Raw genomic sequence first — 21,530 nt, 5'->3', positions numbered from 1 at the left:
GATTAGCATGGACCAGAAACTGAAATTACTTTTGATGAATTTTATTGCACTGACTAAAAGCCTACCTGATTTTCAAGTTTGTTTTATAGGGTATACACTCTATTTTATAACTCATTATTTATGGCACCGTTGCAATTAGTAATTACAGTCATCCCTTCATATCTGCCATTTCTGCATGTGTAAATTCAACCAACAATGGATTAAAACTATTCTTTAAAAATTCTAAGAAGTTCCAAAAAGCAAAACTTGAATTTGCCGCATTGGCAACTATTTACATAGCATTTACACTGTATTTATTTACAACTATTTACATAGCATTTACACTGTATTAGGTATTATAAGTAATCTAGAGATGATTTAAAGTATATGGGGAGGCTGTGCATAGGTTAGATGCAAATACTACACCATTTTATACAAGAGACTTAAGCAGCCTCAGATTTTGGTATCTGCTGTCGGGGTGTGGGGAGGTTATCCTGGAGCCAATCCCTCCACAGATGATGAGGGATGACTGTAATTATATCGATTTTGATGTAGGAACTCTCCCTTTCGTGTGATTCTAGGGTGAACTATTGATATATTCCAGCATGCACACATGAGGGAACAAAATCCACCTACACTGTACAGGAAAGAGCTGAGCAACAGAAAGGAAGATTGCCTGTCTTCAGTCAAGCAGAAAACAGAAAAAATAATGAACAGAACCATATTAGAGACTATCTGAAAATAAATATAACTTTCCATATCATAGTTTTGAGTGATATCTAGGCATATCTTTGTGATGCCATTCCTGATCATGATTTTCTGGACAAACAATATATTGACTTGAAAAACTGTATTTATTGACAGCATAGCATAAAATCTTAAGCAAAGATTGGTATTTCAAGGAAATACCAATCTGTTAACAAACTATATTACCAAAATTATAGTTCTATATGTATATGACAAACATAATGACACATAGGGGATTTGTGGACTACATAAATAGAAAAATTTAAGATTACCTGATTTATCTTAAAAGAAGATAAAATGGCATCTGTAGATTTGGGAGTCGATGAGGTCTTTGGAATTAGTATTTCAGGGGAAGAAGAAAGAAGACTAAATTTTGAGGCTTGAGGTCCATATTCTCCTGTAGCTTGTAAAAGGGATGAACACGATGGATTTTCTAAATGACTGCTGTGAGATTTCTGTCTTATGAATGCTATCTCCCAAGCAGATTCTGACCTAGTATTAAAAAGAAATCACTTTATGGATATAGTACAATTGAATTCTAAGATAATGTTTCATATATTATCAAAAAATACTTCTTTTGGGTCTAAAGTACTAGGACAACTTAAATTTCTATTTTTAGGAAGACATGCTAAATGACTCATTCTATCTTACAGATAGAATAGTTACCTCAACTTGGCTCTGGTAATTATGCTTTTTGCTTCTTCAAATGATACACCAATCATAGACTCCTTGTTTATTGAGACAAGTTGATCTCCTGGCTTCAAACGTCCATCCTAACAAAAATAGTAACATTTGTAAAGAAACTGATTAAGGTGTTTCTTAAAAAGTTAATTGATGCAATTAAAGCAAAGCACAGTTTTAGTAAAGAATGACTTAAAGAAAAGAGTAAAAAGAAATTTTTAGACAAAGAACCTCAACAGCAAAATGGTTTGATTAAAGTCTGGTTTGGTAATATACATGAATGAAATGGAAATGTTCAAATACTCCTTGAATAAACTTTCAGCCTAAGGAATCCTGAATATATGAAGACATAGTCTGGTACACTAGGAAAGAGGCCTGTTTTAAAAGGTCAGTTGTATGAGACAAATACAGCTCTGAATGTGATAAAGTAGGCTAAATAATTCTGCTATATTTCAGAATATAAGCCTCATTCACTTCAGTTTCTGAGCATTCCTTTATCTTTCATCCCACCAAACACTGAGTTATTCCACAGTTAGAATTTTTAAAAATTCAGTCAAGGAGCTTAATTATATTGATTCTACCCACATTTCTATTCATGGTGAAACATCTTCTTCACTGGACCTGCTGCCCCTCCTGTGACTCAGGCCCAGTTGGTTGGACAGGTAGCTTTATTCACATCCTACTAATACCGACCAATTCTAATTGGCTGCCTGGCATTGTCTTTGTCAAGTCCTGGCTCTGCCTATAACTAGCCTAACTGAATAAGACAAAGCACAAAAGTTACAAAATTTAATGTACATGTTAGGCAAGTTTTCTCAGTCTTCATTTGCCTTTTCTTTTAATTCAAACTGGAAAAGAAGAATGAGCTCTCTTAATTTTCAGCTCTTAAGATGCTTCTCCACTTATCATTAGTACAAACACAGAAAGCATTATTTCTATAACTAGGGAAGAAGCTTATATGGTTAGAAAGCATTTTCACCCTTGATGGTATTTAAGTAAATTCCACAAATTCAAGAAAAGATCTTTTAAAAAGTCTTATCTACTATGTATAAAATAAGTTTTAATTAATAGGATTAACCAGGGAAAAGAGATGGTGAAGATAAGGGGATGGAAGGAAGTAAAGAAGAAACATATTACCATCAAGGAGGTAGCAGGATAAAGACACAGAGATGACAAGCAACATATAGTGTGCAGGGGACTATAGCCTTCAACACAGTGTTCAATTAAAAAGTGTGAGCCAGAAATCATGAGAAATGAGGATGGGGAAGTAGGAAGAGTTCAGGTATCTGCAGGCCTTTGACCCCAAGCTATCCCTGGGATAGCTTCTGCACTTACTGTTTTTGTTTTCATACTGTAAACATTACCTAAGTATTATTTCCCACACTTCCTTGATGAAAAGAATCAACTGGAGTTATAAAAAAGGTCCATGTTATGAGACCCCTCTGTTTGAAAGTCTGATACAATATTGATATATCCCTGAATAACTGATCTTTGGTCTGAACTGCATTATATGTAATACATGTATATAATATATAATAATGGTGATTTATGGTTACTTTACTTTTAAATAACAATAGTGTTTTTAAAAAAGACCTTTACTGGGCTTCCCTGGTGGCGCAGTGGTTGAGAGTCTGCCTGCTGATGCAGGGGACACGGGTTCATGCCCTGGTCCAGGAAGATCCCGTATGCCATGGAGCGGCTGGGCTTGTGAGCCATGGCCGCTGAGCCTGCGTGTCCGGAGCCTGTGCTCCGCAACAGGAGAGGCCACAACAGTGAGAGGCCCGCGTACCGCAAAAAAAAAAAAAAAAAAAAAAGACCTTTACTATTATCTCTCACACTGAATACTGAGTATACAGGAAAGCAAAATAAATATAAAATATTTATCAAGAATTTTTATGGGAACATGTTATTTCAAATATTGTGTAATGAAAGATATTATAATCTAAATGCATAATGACCCTATGACCCTTCTGAAATATAAACAAAAAAATCCAAAAAGGCAATTTGATTTTAAAATATATAAAATTTGAAAACTAATTTGGATTTTATAGGTATGTGATTAAACATAATTAGCAAAGTCAGAGAACACACAATTGCTATATTCACAAGTGATTTTTTTTTTCTCCTTCCATTTGATAGATGTCTGGGGAATAAAACACAATAGTAATGCTGGAAAACACTAAGCAATATGGAGGAAGTATCTACCATATGGATCCTAAATGTTCAGTAAAATGAAAGAGCTGATTTTGTAAGATTTTATAAACACAGTTCAGTATTACCTGGGCCCAAGCCTTATGACAGACTTTGGTTATATATGCATTTAAATCAATTATACCCAGACTATACTTAGAAACTTAGGTACAAGAGCTTTCAATTTAATATGCTAAATATTAGTTTGAGGATAACTCATTCCTTAAGGTTAAAGTGAAATGGTAACAACCAAACAAACAAAAACAACCTTTTTGCCACAGGCAAAACGATAAGGCTAATAAAAGTTAAGGAAGAACAAAATTCTGGAGAGTGCTTATTTCTGGGAGGGAGGGTAGGGAATGCAATGGGGTGGGGGGAAAACATATAGGAAGCCTTAATAGTAAAATTTTCTACTTCATAAGTCAAATGGTGAACTCTAAGTGGATTCATAGGCATTTGTTTCATTATTATTCTTCATAAGTTAGATATATGTTCCAATATCCTTTTGTATGCATAAAATATTATATTATTAAAAAGAAAAGAAATTTTCCAGCCCATCAAAAGAAAGCTCATGACATTTGCCTCAACAATGTTCCTAACCAGATGAATTTTATTTTGGTTCTATATTCCAAAACTGGCATTGGAAGTAAGGGCCAAATAGAGGTTCTTAAAATCTAATTTTAAAATAAATAAAATTAAATAAATGTCATTGTTAAATCCAGCTTTTTTGGGATCTGCAAAAAAATTTCCTCATTAGAATCAGCTTAATAAGGTAGATTATAACTGAAATTTAATGACTATTCTACTACTGATTTATGTCCCAAAGCCTGGAAGTAATTTGAGGAAAGAAAGGGAAAAATGAAGAAAGCCTTGCTTCATTGGAGCAAAGCATTTAAAGGACACTGACAAGGGAAAAAAGGTTCTTTTAGAATTGGGGTGGTGGACAGTAAATATTAGGTTATTTTGTTTTAATCTAAATATTCTTGGTATTAAACTGCCTTTTATTGAACTTCCTTGAAAAGGGAAAATTCTATAACGAGGACTATAAGCCAGATGGCACCTCATCTGTCTTCTAGTTGGGCAGCAGTCTTCAGAGGCAGTGGACTGATGAGGAAAAAAGAGCACGAGTTGTGACAACCAGATAGATTTGAATTCGAATTTGAGCTCCACAACTTGCTAGATAGATATTCATAAACAATGAAAGAAAGCTAAGGAAGGGGATAGGGGAGGTGCACAATCTCATCTACAAGGAACACGGAACTAAATTCTAAACTGTCGGAGACAGCTCCTCTATCCATGTATCTTATAGAAACCATAGTTGGTTGACAGCATTACGGAGAAAAAGCCTTCAGAAAACAGAAGCCTCCCACATTCGCCTCTTGGGCCGCACACTATTAGCCATGCAGAGGAAAAAGTTCTCAGTAAGGCAATTTAACACATCTTATATTAAAGTACACCCATGTACTGAAGTAGCATTTTCCAGGAAGACAAGAGTCAGAGAAGAGAAGAAGAAGAAAGTCTCTGACTGTGGTTTCTGGTGTTTATATATATTTTTGTTTCTAAAAAGTACTCACAGCAGTTGTTTTTTTTTTTTCTTTGCCTCCTAGAATAAGATCTTAGCTGATCATGTGAATTTCTGAACCTGTTTAAAAGTCAGAACCTGCAAACTAAAACAAAGCTATTTCTGTAAAAGTCTGGCATTCAAAGCCAGTGAATTCTGCCCCAGCTGGATTAATGTGTCTGTGAAGATAGTAACTTCAGAGAGGCCTCTTCCACACTGTCTAGATTCTGGTTCAGCACTTATTGAGCAACTGCACAACATGACAGGCAAGGTGCCAAGCACTTTCACACACCTAACTTCAGTCACATTGACATTTATAAAGATGTTGAAATAATAATGTATTCTTGAACACTTGCATACTTTCATTAAAAGCTGCCAACACTGTCCATTTCAGATTATAATGACCATTACAGTTTTCTAAATAATGTGTTACCATAACCATATATACAGCCTGATTCTAACTCATTATTCCTAAATACTAAGGAATGCTCCTGCAAGCCTTTGGATTCCTTTCCCATGCTTTCATAAAGGATGAAAGTCAATGGAAGTATCACTTTTTAAATACCAGTTATTAACATGAATTTAGGCAATTCGTTTAATCTCCATGAGACTCATTTTTTTAGCTGTGAGGTGGGGATAAGTACCTATTGCACAAGGTTGCTGTGATAAATAACGTATATAAAATCCTAGTACATTGTAGGTGTTAAATTGAAGTGAGTTGAATCAGAATCGCATATCTGTTGCAGGCAATTTTTACAGTAATAGCAAATTTAACCCTCCCACTCCTCAAATTAAGAACCCTTTATGACTGCCCACTTGTGGGAAAAACTGAACTGAACTTCCCAAACCTAGCACAACAAACTAGCTGCAACCTACTTTTTCTAGCCTCATCATCTACCTTCCCTCCTCAGCATATAAATTCTTCATTCTATTCTCAGAAAATGTTCTTCAAATCAGCCACGGTCTTTCAAACTTTAATTCACTTACACATATTAATTCCTATCTAGAATGCCACCACCCACCTTGCCACTTCTCTGTCTGATGAACTCTCATTTAAACTTCACAACCAAGTTCAAACATTATTTCTGCTGTAAGTTTTCTCCATCTCCCTAGATTTACTTAATTGTTCCCTTCTCTTTGTTCTAAATGCATTTTTACTTATCTATATTATTGCACTTACTCTGTACTGTCCTTATTTGTTTACATATCTTTTTTTTTTCCATTGGAGTATATTAATTCAGCAACTCCCAAATTAGCAGCATTGATTCTTTCAGTTGACCAAAACTATGTCTTTTTCATGGTTATATCTCTGAGCATAGTGCCAGGTATACAATAGGTCCACAATAAATGAATAAGGCCCAGGAAACACTTTGAGGAAATTAAGGTGGCTCTAACACAAATAGTAATGGCAAAGGAGAAAAGTGAGTGACATCTTAAAGTGAACCCTCTTGGCTGCTACTGCTTTAGCTCCCACCAATTGATTGGTTTCTTTACCCCCTGCCATCCAGAGGCCTTTGTCCTAACTATCCAAAAATCCTTGGTCCCAGTTCCAGTGAAAAAATGCTGCCAATTATACTATGACATTTATTGTAAGATCCATCTCAATTTCAGAGATGCTAGAGAGAGAAAAAAAAAGATATAGATATAGATATATAGAGATAGATAGAATTACACACAGGTAATTCTATACCCATATATTTGTTTTATATATATGTGTGTGTATGTGTATACAGTAGTCCCTTGGTGTCTGAGGGAGAGTGGATCCAGTACCCCCTTGAATACCGAAATTCATGGATGCTCAAGTCCCTTACGTGAAATGGCATAACATTTTCATGAAACCTATGCACACCCTCCCTGCATACTTTAAAGCATCTCTAGATTACTTATCATACCTAATGCAATGTAAATGCTACGTAAATACAATGTAAATGCCATGTAAATAGTTGCCTGTGCTGCAAATTCAAGTTTGCTTTTTGGAACTTTCTGGAATTCTTTTTCTGAATATTTTCAATTTGAGGTTGGTTGAACCCACAGATTTGGAACCCGAGGATATGGAGGGCTGACTGTATGTGTGTGTGTGTGTGTGTGTGTGTGTGTGTGTGTGTGTGCCCTAGAATCAGGTAAATGAAATATGTCAGTTTTGAAGAAAAAATTTTGATTTCTGCCTGCTGTCCTTACAGTATTAGCCGAGAAACAAAGAAAAAAACAAAAACATTCAAAGTGTGGTTCAGAATCGGACACAAAGGGCTAAGAAGAAGAGGTACTTTTGTGTGGTTCAGAATCTTCTCTTTGTTCTAAATGCATTTTTACTTATCTATATTATTGCACTTACTCTGTACTGTCCTTATTTGTTTACATATCTTTTTTTTTTCCATTGGAGTATATTAATTCAGCAACTCCCAAATTAGCAGCATTGATTCTTTCAGTTGACCAAAACTATGTCTTTTTCATGGTTATATCTCTGAGCATAGTGCCAGGTATACAATAGGTCCACAATAAATGAATAAGGCCCAGGAAACACTTTGAGGAAATTAAGGTGGCTCTAACACAAATAGTAATGGCAAAGGAGAAAAGTGAGTGACATCTTAAAGTGAACCCTCTTGGCTGCTACTGCTTTAGCTCCCACCAATTGATTGGTTTCTTTACCCCCTGCCATCCAGAGGCCTTTGTCCTAACTATCCAAAAATCCTTGGTCCCAGTTCCAGTGAAAAAATGCTGCCAATTATACTATGACATTTATTGTAAGATCCATCTCAATTTCAGAGATGCTAGAGAGAGAAAAAAAAAGATATAGATATAGATATATAGAGATAGATAGAATTACACACAGGTAATTCTATACCCATATATTTGTTTTATATATATGTGTGTGTATGTGTATACAGTAGTCCCTTGGTGTCTGAGGGAGAGTGGATCCAGTACCCCCTTGAATACCGAAATTCATGGATGCTCAAGTCCCTTACGTGAAATGGCATAACATTTTCATGAAACCTATGCACACCCTCCCTGCATACTTTAAAGCATCTCTAGATTACTTATCATACCTAATGCAATGTAAATGCTATGTAAATACAATGTAAATGCCATGTAAATAGTTGCCTGTGCTGCAAATTCAAGTTTGCTTTTTGGAACTTTCTGGAATTCTTTTTCTGAATATTTTCAATTTGAGGTTGGTTGAACCCACAGATTTGGAACCCGAGGATATGGAGGGCTGACTGTATGTGTGTGTGTGTGTGTGTGTGTGTGTGTGTGTGTGTGTGCCCTAGAATCAGGTAAATGAAATATGTCAGTTTTGAAGAAAAAATTTTGATTTCTGCCTGCTGTCCTTACAGTATTAGCCGAGAAACAAAGAAAAAAACAAAAACATTCAAAGTGTGGTTCAGAATCGGACACAAAGGGCTAAGAAGAAGAGGTACTTTTGTGTGGTTCAGAATCGGACACAAAGGGCTAAGAAGAAGAGGTACTTTTGTGTGGAGCCCAGATGGTGGCAGTTGAATGGTAAACAGGCAGATCAGTGAATTCTCAGAAATGTGACTAAAGGATTTTTCATTCATTGGTATTAATTGAGCAATTAATATGTGTCAGGTACCAAGCTAGGGACTAAAGATATTATTGTGAATAAAATCAGATAATATCCTTGCACTTAGGAAATAATCTGAGACTTGTGGCTCAGGCAGAGTTGGTAAAACAGTCACAGATACTGATGTATGATCACAAACTGAGAAGGAAAGAAACAGGCACAGACAGGTGATATGAAGGAAAGGTGCACAGACAGGAAAACAACCTGGCCTAGACTTGGGATGGGGGAAGCACAAGGAATACCTCTCTTTGTAAGTGGTCTTTGAATTGATATTTGAAAGTAATGGGGGGAGCTGTTCTCAGTCAGAGGGAGCAGCATATAAGATGAGAAAGAACCAGGCCCCTTCCAGGGACTGAAAGAATGCTACTCTGAAAGCATAGGTGGGGATGGAGAGTCAGAGAAGTAGAGGGCAGAAGTCACATAATACAGAGCCTTGTAGGCAAGTAAGTATTAGTTGGATAGCTGGGAGGGAAATAGGAATGGTGCATAAGAGCAGACAAAGCTATTGTGAGGTCTGATAAAAATTGATGATAGTTTAAGCAATGGTGATGGCAGTGGAGATCAAGAAGACTGATGGGTTGAAGAGCTATTGAGAGTGGAACAGTCAACAGTATGTAGTAAGGAATTGGATATGGGTGTTAAGGGAGAGGAAGTAGTTAGGATGCTTTTAGTTTTCTGACTTTGTGCTACTGGAAGGTGTCATTCACAGAGATTGGGAACACTGGAAAGAGGTCTGTTTGGGAAGAAATGGGTAGATGAAGGTGTGATGTGACTATCATGAGTCCTGCCTCAGACATGTTGCATTTGAGATGCCTTTAAGAGATCCAAGTGGAAATGCTGATCAGGCAATTGGATATGTGTCAAAGGAGTGTCCCACCCAAAAAAAGATCTAAAATTTAACACTGAGACTCCAAACTGATATCGGATTGGCTGGTGGGGTGAAAAGGGCCTTGGAGTTCCCATATTTCATATTTCCCTTAACTCAGTACGTAGTATATTTGTTCCCAACCTATAGGCTACCTCTAGCTCTTAAAGCTGGGAGAATCTTCTTTCCTACTTGAACTAGCAAAACGTGTCAATATGTTCCAAGTTTGAACTCAGAATACGTTTTTCAAAGAGACAGGACGATTTTGGTTACTGAACCAGTGTTGTATTTCATATATTCCAGGAGGAAAAATACTTTTGTGTGTGTATTGGGATAAAGGGGAGGAGCTAACCATGGTTACTTAAAGATAACTCCTGCGTTCCAATAATCCCCTATCTATAAAGTTTGAGAATATAAATGAAATATAATCCATCTATAAACTTGAGATTGCCTATATTATTAGTTCTGAAAAAATATAATGTTAAAATAAAATTACAGCAAGTGAAAGCACTCATATGCATTTAAAAAATATTAACAGTTGCTCAGTTCAGCAACTTAACAAGGATACCCTATGAACCAGTGTTTCCTATTCCATGAAAACACCTGGAGAAATTTTGTACAGATAAGAAGTTTATTAACAAGCCTAACACAGTATTTAGAATACAGTAAATTCTATTATTACTATTCATAAAATTTTTTTTTTAAATAAAATTGCATTAATTTGTATTTGCAGAGTAAACATGTACATAACTCTCCAACTTGACGAAGAACACAAAAGTAAATGTAAGCACTGCAAACCTACTTATTCTTCTCTGTCTACACCTTTCTCTAATTTGGCTGTTTTCTTCTCTTGGACATGACCAGATGCTGTCAAAAAACATTAATAACTCTGTGCTGCTCTCTAGTGGTAAATATAAAATATACTTTATTACATGGTTTTGCTTTCTAATACACTATCAAACAATGAAATTCTCAGAAAATCAACAAAAGAAAATATACATTATAGGTATAATTTCTTAGTCTGTCATCACTGACAGGAGATGAGTCACTCAGCACCACTGCTATCAATTTATTACTTTAACTACAAATATTTTTCATGGGGGAAAAAAAGCACAAATTGATACTTGTCTTAAAAGTAAATTATTTTCACTTCTTAGGTACCATGATCTACTGCATTACTTCAAGTATAGTCTAAGAAATACCGTAGCTATACTGAATACACACACACACACACACACACAGACATATCTCAGCTTTAAAACTAAAGTAGTACATCTCAATTCTTACAAGAAAAATTTTGTTTTCCGTTTGTTTGAATTTGTTTAAATTTAGCATTTAAGTATGCTCTTAGTTAGTTAATAAATTAAATTTAATAGCCAAAAATTATATCATTATAATACCCTATACTTATTGTATAATACTTACCACTTGGTAAGTGTATTTGGAGGAAACCTTATTATCTCAGCAAGATTGAAACAATTTAAATCTATTGTTTTGGAAGTTACTGGTTAAACTGATTTTTTTTTCTAACAAGGAAAAAAATCCAATTGAATAAACAAACTGCTTTCTAAACAGTGTTTGGTGTAGGAATCGGGGTGGGGGTAAGGACTAGTCCTACCTAAGGGTAGGACTATTTATTCAACCAAAACAACTAGAATAAGGACAATGACAATATAAACAGACTTTATAAGGGTATCCCTTCTCATGTTACATAGCTTGATATTAATAGAATGTTTTATTAAATTCTTTATGCCCTACATCTCTCCAAAAAGGGAGGCAATTTTCAACAAAAGACATGTAGAATCACATTACTAAAACAGAAATAGCAAATAAAATTCAAGAGAAATGAGCATGAAAATATAGTAACCAATTTGTTAACTAAGTGCTTCAAATATGGATCTGAGCTTCCTAGCAACCAGAGCAAAAAGGAACTCATGCTTTACATATTTCTTACAGTGAAGAGGAGAGTAAGATTTTCTAACTCCTAAAATAGATATTTTCTAGTCTTAATTCTAAATCTAATTTCTCATATGGGCTCCTAGTGACTGGCATAATTAACAAATTCAACAAGAATTACGGCAAATTCAGAAGTGAGTGGATTTTATTTGCTCTGTTTGTGTTGTTTTGTTTTGCATTTAGGAGAGGCTAAATGAAGTACTTTAACTGATCTAAGTTAAACCTAACTCAGAGCAGTGAATAGATAACATGTCTTCAAATATAACCTCTCTCAGCCAGACTTAAAATAAAATTTGAACAGCATATAATTAAAAATATATAACATTTACTTACAGCTTGAAATCTGCTAGTTTCATATTTATTTCATATTTATTTCCTATTCATTTGTTAGGTTAAAACTCCATGAGTATAAAGGTCTATCTTCCAATCCCTCTGTATCTTTCACTAAGAAATGGTCACAGTGAACATTCAGTTAATATTAAAAATTTACAGAGATTGGTTCAAGATGGCGGAGTAGAAGGACATGTGCTAACTCCCTCTTGCAAGAGCACAGGAATCACAACTAACTACCGAACAATCATCGACAGGAAGACAATGGAACTCACCAAAAAAGATACCCCAAATGCAAAGACAAAGGAGAAGCTGCAGTGAGATGATAGGAAGGGTGCAATCATTATAAAATCAAATCCCATAACTGCTGGGTGGGTGACTCACAAACTGGAGAACAATTTTACCACATAAGTCCATGCACTGGAGTGAAGGTTATGAGCCCCACATCAGGCTTCCCAACCTGGGGGTCTGGCAACGGGAGGAGGAATTCCCAGAGAATCAGACTTTGAAGACCAGCAGGATTTGATTGCAGGACTTAGGACTGGGGGAAACAGGGACTCTACTCTTGGAGTGCACACACAAAGTCTTGTGCACACCAGGACCCAGGGGGAAGGAGCAGTGACACCACAGGAGACTGAACCAGACCTACCTGCTAGTGTTGGAGGGTCTCCTGCACAGGCAGGGGGCAGCAGTGGCTCACCACGGGGACAAGGCAGCAGAAGTTCTGGGAAGTACTCATGGGCATGAGCCCTCCTGGAGTCTGCCATTAGCCCCAAAATAGAGCCTGTAGGCTCCAGTGCTTGGTCTCCTCAGGCCAAACAACCAACAGGGAGGGGACACAGCCCCACCCATCAGCTGAAAAGTGGATTAAAGTTTTACTGAGCTGTACCCACCAGAGCAACAAGCAGCTCTACACACCACCAGTCCCTCCCATCAGGAAGCTTGCATAAGCCTCTTAGATAGACTCATCCACCAGAGGGCAGACAGCAAAAGCAAGAACTACAATCCTGCAGCCTGCGGAACAAAAACCACAGTCACAGAAAGATAAACAAAATGAAAAGGCAGAGGATTATGTCCCAGATGAAGGAACAAGATAAAACCCCAGAGAAACAACTAAATGAAGTGGATATAGGCAACCTTGCAGAAAAAGAATTCAGAATAATGGTAGTGAAGATGATCCAGGATCTCAGAAAAAGAATGGAGGCAAGGATCAAGAAGATGCAAGAAATGTTTAACAAAGACCTAGAAGAATTAAAGAACAAACAAACAGAGATGAACAATACAATAACTGAAATGAAAAATACACTAGAAGGAATCAATAGCAGAATAACTGAGGCAGAAGAATGGATAAGTGACCTGGAAGATAGAATGGTGGAAATCACTGCTGTGGAACAGAATATGGAAAAAAGAAAGAAAAGAAATGAAGACAGCCTAAGAGACCTCTGGGACAACATTAAATGCACCAACATTGGATTATAAGGGTCCCGGAAGGAAAAGAGAGAAAGGACCCGAGAAAATATTTGAAGAGATTATAGTTGAAAACTTCCCAAACATGGGAAAGGAAATAGCCACCAAAGTCCAGGAAGCACAGAGAGTCCCAGGTAGGATAAACCCAAGGAGAAACAGGTCGAGACACATAGTAATCAAATTAACAAAAATTAAAGATGCAAAATTATTAAAAGCAACAAGGGAAAAATGACAAATAACATATAAGGGAATTCCCATAAGGTTAACAGCTGATTGATTTCTCAGCAGAAACTCTGCAAGCCAGAAGGGAGTGGCACGATATATTTAGTGATGAAAGGGAAGAACCTACAACCAAGAATACTCTACCCAGCAAGCCTCTCATTCAGATTCAATGGAGGAATCAAAAGCTTTACAGACAAGAAAAAGCTAAGAGAATTCAGCACCACCAGACCAGCTTTGCAACGAATGCTAAAGGAATTCCTCTAGGCAGGGAAAAGACTAGTAACATAAAACAACCTTGTACATATATAGACTACTATATCAAAACCTCATGGGAACAGCAAACCCAGAAACTAAAATAGATACACATAAAAAAAGAAAAAAACAACCAAACAACACTAAATATGATCATCAGAAGAAAACAAAAGAGAAAGAAAAGAAAAAAGACCTACAAAAACAAACCCAAAACAATTAAGAAAATGGCAATAGGAACACACATATCAATAATTACCTTAAATGTAAATGGATTAAATGTGCCAAAAGACGCAGACTGGCTGAATGGATACAAAAACAAGACCCGTATATATGCTGTCTACAAGAGATACACTTCAGACCTAGGGACACATACAGACTGAAAGTGAGGGGATGGAAGAAGGTATTCCATGCAAATGGAAATCAAAAGAAAGCTGGAGTAGCACTACTCATATCCATAAAAATAGACTTAAAAATAAAGACTGTTATAAGAGACAAAGAAGGACACTACATAACAATCAAGGGATCAATCCAAGAAGATATAGCAATTGTAAACATATATACACCCAACATAGGAGCACTTCAATATATAAGGCAAATACTAACAGCCACAAAGGGAGTAATCGACAGTAACACAACAATGGGGGGGGGGCTTTAACACCCCACTTTCATCAACGGACAGATCATCCAGACAGAAAATCAATAAAGAAACACAGGTCTTAAATGATACATTAGACCAGATGGACTTAATTGATATTTATAGAGCACTCTACCCAAAAGCAGAAGAATACACATGCTTCTCAAGTGTACACGGAACATTCTCTAAGATTGACCACATCCTCGGCCACAAAGCAAGCCTCTGTAAATTTAAGAAAACTGAAATCATATCAAGAATCTTTTCTGACCACAATGCTATGAAATTAGAAATAAGCTACAAGAACAAAAAACTATAAAAAACACAAACACGTGAAGGCTAAACAATATGCTACTAAACAGCTAATGGATCACTGAAGAAATCAAAGAGGAAATCAAAAAATACCTAGAGACAAATGGAAATGAAAGCACAATGATCCAAAACCTATGGGATACAGCAAAAGCAGTTCTAAGAGGAAAGTTTATAGCAATACAGTCTTACCTCAGGAAACAAGAAAAATCTCAAATAAACAACCTACCTTATACCTAAAGCAACTAGAGAGAGAACAACAAACAAAACCGGAAGTTAGTAGAAGGAAAGAAGTCATAAAGATCAGAGTAGGAATCATAAAGATCAGATCAGAAATAAATAAATAAACAAAGAAGACAATAGCAAAGATCAATGAAACTAAAAGCTGGTTGTTTGAAAAGATAAACAAAATTGATAAACCTTTAGCCAGACTCAAGAAAAAAGGGAGAGGACTCAAATTAACAAAATTAGAAATAAAAACAGAGAAGTTATAACTGACACCACAGAAATACAAAGGATCATAAGAGACTACTATATGCAACAGTATGCCAATAATATGGACAACCTGGAAGAAATGGACAAATTCTTAGAAAGGTACAGTCTCCCAAGACTGATCCAGGAAGAATTAGAAAATATGAAGAGACCAATCACAAGCACTGAAATTGAAACTGTAATTTAAAAACTCCCAACAAACAAAAGTGCAGGACCTGATGGCTTCATGGGCAAAGTCTATCAAACATTTACAGAAGAGCTAACATCTATCCTTCTGAAACTCTTCCAAAAAAATGGCAGAGGAAGGAAAACTCCTGAATTCATTCTATGAGATCATCATCACCCTGATACCAAAACAAGACAAAGATACCATTAAAAGAGAAAATTACAGGCCAATATCACTGATGAACATAGACACAAAAATCCTCAACAAAAGAGTAGCAATTCGAATCCAACAATACACTAAAAGGATCATACACAATGATCAAGTGGGCTTTATCCCAGGAATGCAAGGATTTTTCAATACCCGCAAATCAATCAGCATCATACACTACACCAACACAGTAAAGAATAAAAACCATACAATCACCTCAATAGATGCAGAAAAAACTTTTGACAAAATTCAACACCAATTTATGATAAAAACTTTCCAGAAAGTGGGCATAGAGGGAACCTACCTCAAAATAACAAAGGCCATATATGACAAACCCACATCAAGCATCATACTCAATGGTGAAAAGTTGAAATCATCTCCTCTAAGATCAGGAATAAGGCAAGGATGCCCACCCTCACCACTTTTATCCAACATAGTTTTGGAAGTCCTAGCTACAGCAATCAGAGAAGAAAAAGAAATAAAAGGAATCCAAATTGGAAAATAAGAAGTGAAAATGTCACTGTTTGCAGATACATAGAAAATCCTAAAGACATTACCAGAAAACTACTACAGCTCACCAATGAATTTGGTAAACTTGCAGGCTACAAAATTAACACACAGAAATCTGTTGCATTTCTATACACTAATAATGAAAGATCAGAAAGAGAAATTCAGGAAACAATCCCATTTACCATTGCATCAAAAAGAATAAAATACCTAGGAATAAACCTGCCTAAGGAGACAAAAGACTGGCACTCCTAAAACTATAAGACGCTGATGAAAGAAATCACAGATGACACGAACAGATGGAAAGATATACCATGTTCTTGGATTGGAAGAATCAATATTGTCAAAATGACTATACTTCCCAAGGCAATCTACAGATTCAATGCAATTCTTATCAAATTACCAATGTCATTTTTCACAGAACTAGAACAAAAAATGTTAAAATTTGTATGGAGACACAAAAGACCCTGAAAAGCCAAAGCAATCTTGAGAAAGAAAAATGGAGCTGGAGAAATCAGGCTCCCTGACTTCAGACTATACTAAAAAGCTATAGTAATCAAAACAGTATGGTAATGGCACAAAAGTAGAACTATAGATCAATGGAACAGGATAGAAAGCCCAGAAATAAACCCACGCATCTGTGGTCAATGAATCTATGACAAAGGAGGCAAGACAATACAATGGTGGAAAGACAGTCTCTTCAACAAATGGTGTTGGGAAAGCTGGACAGCTACATGTAAAAAAAAATGAAATTAGATCATTCTTTAACACTATACACAAAAATAAGCTCAAAATGTTTTAAAGACCTAAATGTGAGACTGGACACTATAAAAGTCCTAGAGGAAAACATAGGCAGGACACTCTCTGACATAAATCGCAGCAATATATTTTCCAATCTGTCTCCCTGAGAAATGGAAATAAGAACAAAAATAAACAAATGGCACCTAATTAAACTCAAAAGCTTTTGCACAGCAAAGGAAACCATAACCAAAACGAAAATACAACCCACAGAGTGGGAGAAAATACTTGCAAATGATGTGACTGACAAGGGATTAGCCTCCAAAATCTATAAACAGCCCATGTGGCTTAATATCATCAAAACAAACAACCCAATCAAAAAATGGGCAGAAGACCTAAACATTTTTCCAAGGAAGACATACGAATGGCCAAGAGGCACATGAAAAAATGTTCAGCATTACTAATGATCAGAGAAATGCAAATCAAAACTAGTGAGATATCACCTCACACCAGTCAAAATGGCTATCATCAAAAATCCACAAACAATAAATGCTGGAGAGGGCGTGGAGAGAAGGGAACCCTCCTATACTGCTGGTGGGAATGTAAAATAGTACAGCCACTATAGAGAACATTATGGAGGTTCCTTAAAAAACTAAAAACAGAGCTAACATATGACCCTGCAATCCCACTCCTGAGCATATATCTGGAGAAAAACATGGTCGGAAAGGATACATGCACCCCAATGTTCATTGCAGTACTGTTTACAATAGCCAAGACATGGAAGCAACCTACATGTCCATTGACAGAGGAATGGTTAAAGAAGATGTGATACATATATCCAATGGAATATTACTCAGTCATAAAAAAGAATGAAATAATGTCATTTGCAGCAACATGGATGGACATAGAGATTGTCATACTGAGTGAAGTAAGTCAGAAAGAGAAAGAGAAATATCTTGTGATATTGCTTATTTGTGGAAACTAAAAAGAAATGATACAAATGAACATGTTTACAAAAGAGAAACAGACTCATAGACTTAGAGAATGAACTTATGGTTACAGGGGAGAAGGGTGGAGGGAAGTTATAGTTAAGGGGTTTGGGATTGACATGTACACACTGCTATATTTAAAGCACAGAGAACTCTGCTCAATGTTATGTGGCAGCCTGGATGGGAGGGGAGTCTGGGGGAGAATGGACACATGTACTTGTAGGGCTAAGTTGCTTTGCTGTGCAACTGAAACTGTCACAACATTGTTAATCAGTTATACTCCAATATAAAATAAAAAGTTTAAAAAAAAGTAAAATTTGAGATTATTCTTCCTTAGCTTAATGCATGCTTAAATGTTTCTCTGTCTTATTAGTCAAAATGTTAATTCTTTCTACTTCCTAGATGTATACACCATCACAAAAAAAAATTAAAAATTTTACTGATGATATAGGAAAACACACCTCATCACTAGTGGTTTTGTCTTGTAGGTGAAGGGTTATTTTTATTTTCATTTTTACCTTATAACAGTCTCCTCCAGGCATGATTTCCTGAATATATACCAAGGGACCTTCATTCCGGTTAATTCCTCCTAGGATCTTCAGACCAAGGCCTGTCTCCTTGGTAACTGTAATCATCTGAAAGGCAGGATCCCTAAGATAAAGTAAAGTAGCATGCACAGGTTAGCCTAGAGATGGGTACCTACTTTTTCCTTAAACTGTTTGGTAAATCAAATTCTTAGAACTAGACAACTCAGAATACTCAGTATACACTAGCAACGACATTTTAAAAAGTATGATCATACAAAAGCAATCAAATGAATTTTCTTAGCTCTAATTTTAGTTTTTCTATAAAACAGCCAAACAGTACAAGAAATTACTGCAATAATGCTTATTTCTTTGGAGTAGAAAATACTTTAAAAATATTATTTAAACAAGTTTAAGGATTTATTAAAGGTGACTGAAGAGACTTAGTTTTAACTGATTATTTTGATTACACTGAAGGATTCCAAAACAAAATACTTTAATGAATTAGGTAAGTGACTTTAAAAGACATGTTTTTGGCCACTTAAAGCAAAATAAATATGACCTTCATTTGAATCTCAAAAAAATGCAGTTTATCTTTTTAATTTAGAAAGAGTATTTTCCTGGTACAAATCACTTGCTCCAGCTGCAATTTCTGCCAGACATAAAAGTGATGCCATTAGAAAAGAAGGAACTGTTAAAAGAATTCTGCAAAACATACTCTCCCCCTTCACCTCAGTTGTGTTTCTAAACAGTGGTCAGAGCAGACACTTTTACTGGTCCAAGAGAACTTGAATAAAGCATGAAATGAAGCTCAGTGCCGTCTGCTTACTTATGGTGTAGTGGGTGTTGTGCTAAGCAATATACATACATTAGGCCGTTCAACTAATATTTATAAAATCCCTATGATGATTACCCTCATTTTTCTAAAAGAACCCAAATCAGGTTAACTTGGTGGCCCAAGGTTACGAAGCTGGAGAACAACAATGTGAGGGCAGTCTGTCTAACTCCAGAGACAAAGTATGGTCTAAGGTCTACTTCACTGGTGCATTAAAGCCATTGTTGAATATAGGACTTCCAGCTGTCTTCAAACGTGACAAAACACAGAAACCGCTCTTTAAAAAGAGTTACTTCATATCTTACATATGATTATAGCTTTAAAAAAATTTTCTTAACTTCTGCCATAGAAGTTCTGACTATATCTTTAAGAAGACTTGTATTCAAAAGTTAAATCATAAAAAAGTAGAATGAAAGAAATTAAAATTTTTAAAAAAACTTACAAAACTCCCTGTTTTTGAATATTTTGCCCTTTATATAGCACATCCTTTAGGGTTGCATTATACTGAATTCAGCTCTAGGGTTGGAGGGCCTATCTGGGGATACTAGGGTAATAGTCAATTAGCTAGGAAAAAAAGGCAGAAAATGTTCTACAGTCAGATTTCAGAACCTCAGTCTATTCTTGACAGGAGATGTAGACTGCAAGGACGTATAGGGGTGAAGCCTAGAAAAGGGCAAGATGAAGAAAGGGGACAAAGGTCCTCATCAAGCACCTCCAATAACCTCTTAAACCCTCTAAATGTCAATTTCCTTCAATGGGGACACACACGATGTCCAGCATATGTTATTTCAGTAAGGGATCAGGGTACACGGGTTCGTGCCCCGATCCGGGAAGATCCCACATGCTGCGGAGCGGCTAGGCCCGTGAGCCATGGCCGCTGGGCCTGTGCGTCCGGAGCCTGTGCTCCGCAACGGGAGAGGCCACAACAGTGAGAGGCCCTCGTACCGCAAAAACAAACAAACAAACAAACAAAAAAACAAACCAGGCAGAGACACTGCTTTTCACCTATCAGATCAACGTAAATTTAGAACTTTCACAATATAAGACAAGGCTTTAGGAAAGAGGTACTCTTTTACATTGTTGGTGGTAATGCAAAATGGCATAACCCCTAAAGAGAGGATTTGGTAGTCTCTAACTTTACCTTCTGATCCAACAATCCCCTTTCTAGGAACCTTTCCCAAAGATACTCTGGCAAGAAATACAAATGACTTGTATACTAGGTTCGTCATTTGGCATCATTTGTGATCACCAAAAATAGCAAACAATTCAAATGTCCATCAATAAGGTACTGGATGAATAAACTATGGTATATTAAGAACAGAATACTATACAATTACAACAAGGTACAAGGAAGGTCTTTACAAATTGATATGAAGTGATCACCAGGATATAATTTTAAGTTAAAAAAAAGTCTGGTCAAAACACTATATATAAAAAAAAAAAAAACAGCCATTGTTGAATATAGGACTTCCAGCTGTCTTCAAACGTGACAAAACACAGAAACCGCTCTTTAAAAAGAGTTACTTCATATCTTACATATGATTATAGCTTTAAAAAAATTTTCTTAACTTCTGCCATAGAAGTTCTGACTATATCTTTAAGAAGACTTGTATTCAAAAGTTAAATCATAAAAAAGTAGAATGAAAGAAATTAAAATTTTTAAAAAAACTTACAAAACTCCCTGTTTTTGAATATTTTGCCCTTTATATAGCACATCCTTTAGGGTTGCATTATACTGAATTCAGCTCTAGGGTTGGAGGGCCTAGAACACTATATATAACACTATATATAATATGCTACCTTTTTGTTAAGAAGGCACTGGCAAGTGGAGCCTGGGAGCTGAATCCTGGGTGTTTTGGAACATTTTGCCTTGGTCATATGCTACTTCCTCATGAACTTGATTTTGCCCTAAGTAGTTGGATAAAACTCTGTGCTGTCACACAGAGTAAAACTGTTCAACATCAATGCATGGAGCTCTGTAGACAGAGCTCCTCACGTACCACACAGCTGGGCCTGGCTTATATCTCTATGAGACTGGAGCTTTCCACTGCTCCCAGGAGGAGGCATCAGAGAAAGATACCTTGAGTTTAACTAACCTGACACCCTTCTGCAGGGAAGATCTTCAAACCTGAGTCAAAGGGCTGGTGAACACTTGTTTACTATGTAAGCAAGAGTAGAAGAATGTCTATACAGCGGAACTATATACAGAATAAATAATAACTTTGAGAAAAAATGTAATTATATACACACATATATATATCACATGCATATATATTTATATGGATATGTATTTGCTTATGCA

The 21,530-nt window shown here is 36.1% G+C and overlaps 1 protein-coding gene across 3 annotated transcripts in view; it reads right to left on the bottom strand.

Moving 5' to 3' along the window:
* Positions 1–21,530, bottom strand: part of STXBP4 (syntaxin binding protein 4) — a 182,738-nt gene that overhangs the window by 148,387 nt on the left and 12,821 nt on the right. For all 3 annotated transcript variants that reach the window (XM_024757529.1, XM_024757527.1, XM_024757528.1), the window contains 3 exons: positions 18,388–18,520; positions 1,393–1,499; positions 999–1,218 (listed from right to left, as the gene is read on the bottom strand). In XM_024757529.1, coding sequence (XP_024613297.1) covers positions 999–1,218; positions 1,393–1,499; positions 18,388–18,504 — 444 coding nt within the window. In that variant the 5' untranslated portion in view covers positions 18,505–18,520. The remainder of the gene's footprint in view (positions 1–998; positions 1,219–1,392; positions 1,500–18,387; positions 18,521–21,530) is intronic.

Source organism: Neophocaena asiaeorientalis, unplaced genomic scaffold, assembly GCF_003031525.2.
Source record: "Neophocaena asiaeorientalis asiaeorientalis breed wild unplaced genomic scaffold, Neophocaena_asiaeorientalis_V1.1 scaffold327, whole genome shotgun sequence".
Taxonomy (NCBI): Eukaryota; Metazoa; Chordata; class Mammalia; order Artiodactyla; family Phocoenidae; genus Neophocaena; species Neophocaena asiaeorientalis.
The sequence above is the reverse complement of the archived record's forward strand: the minus strand, read 5'-3'. Positions and strand labels throughout refer to the sequence as shown.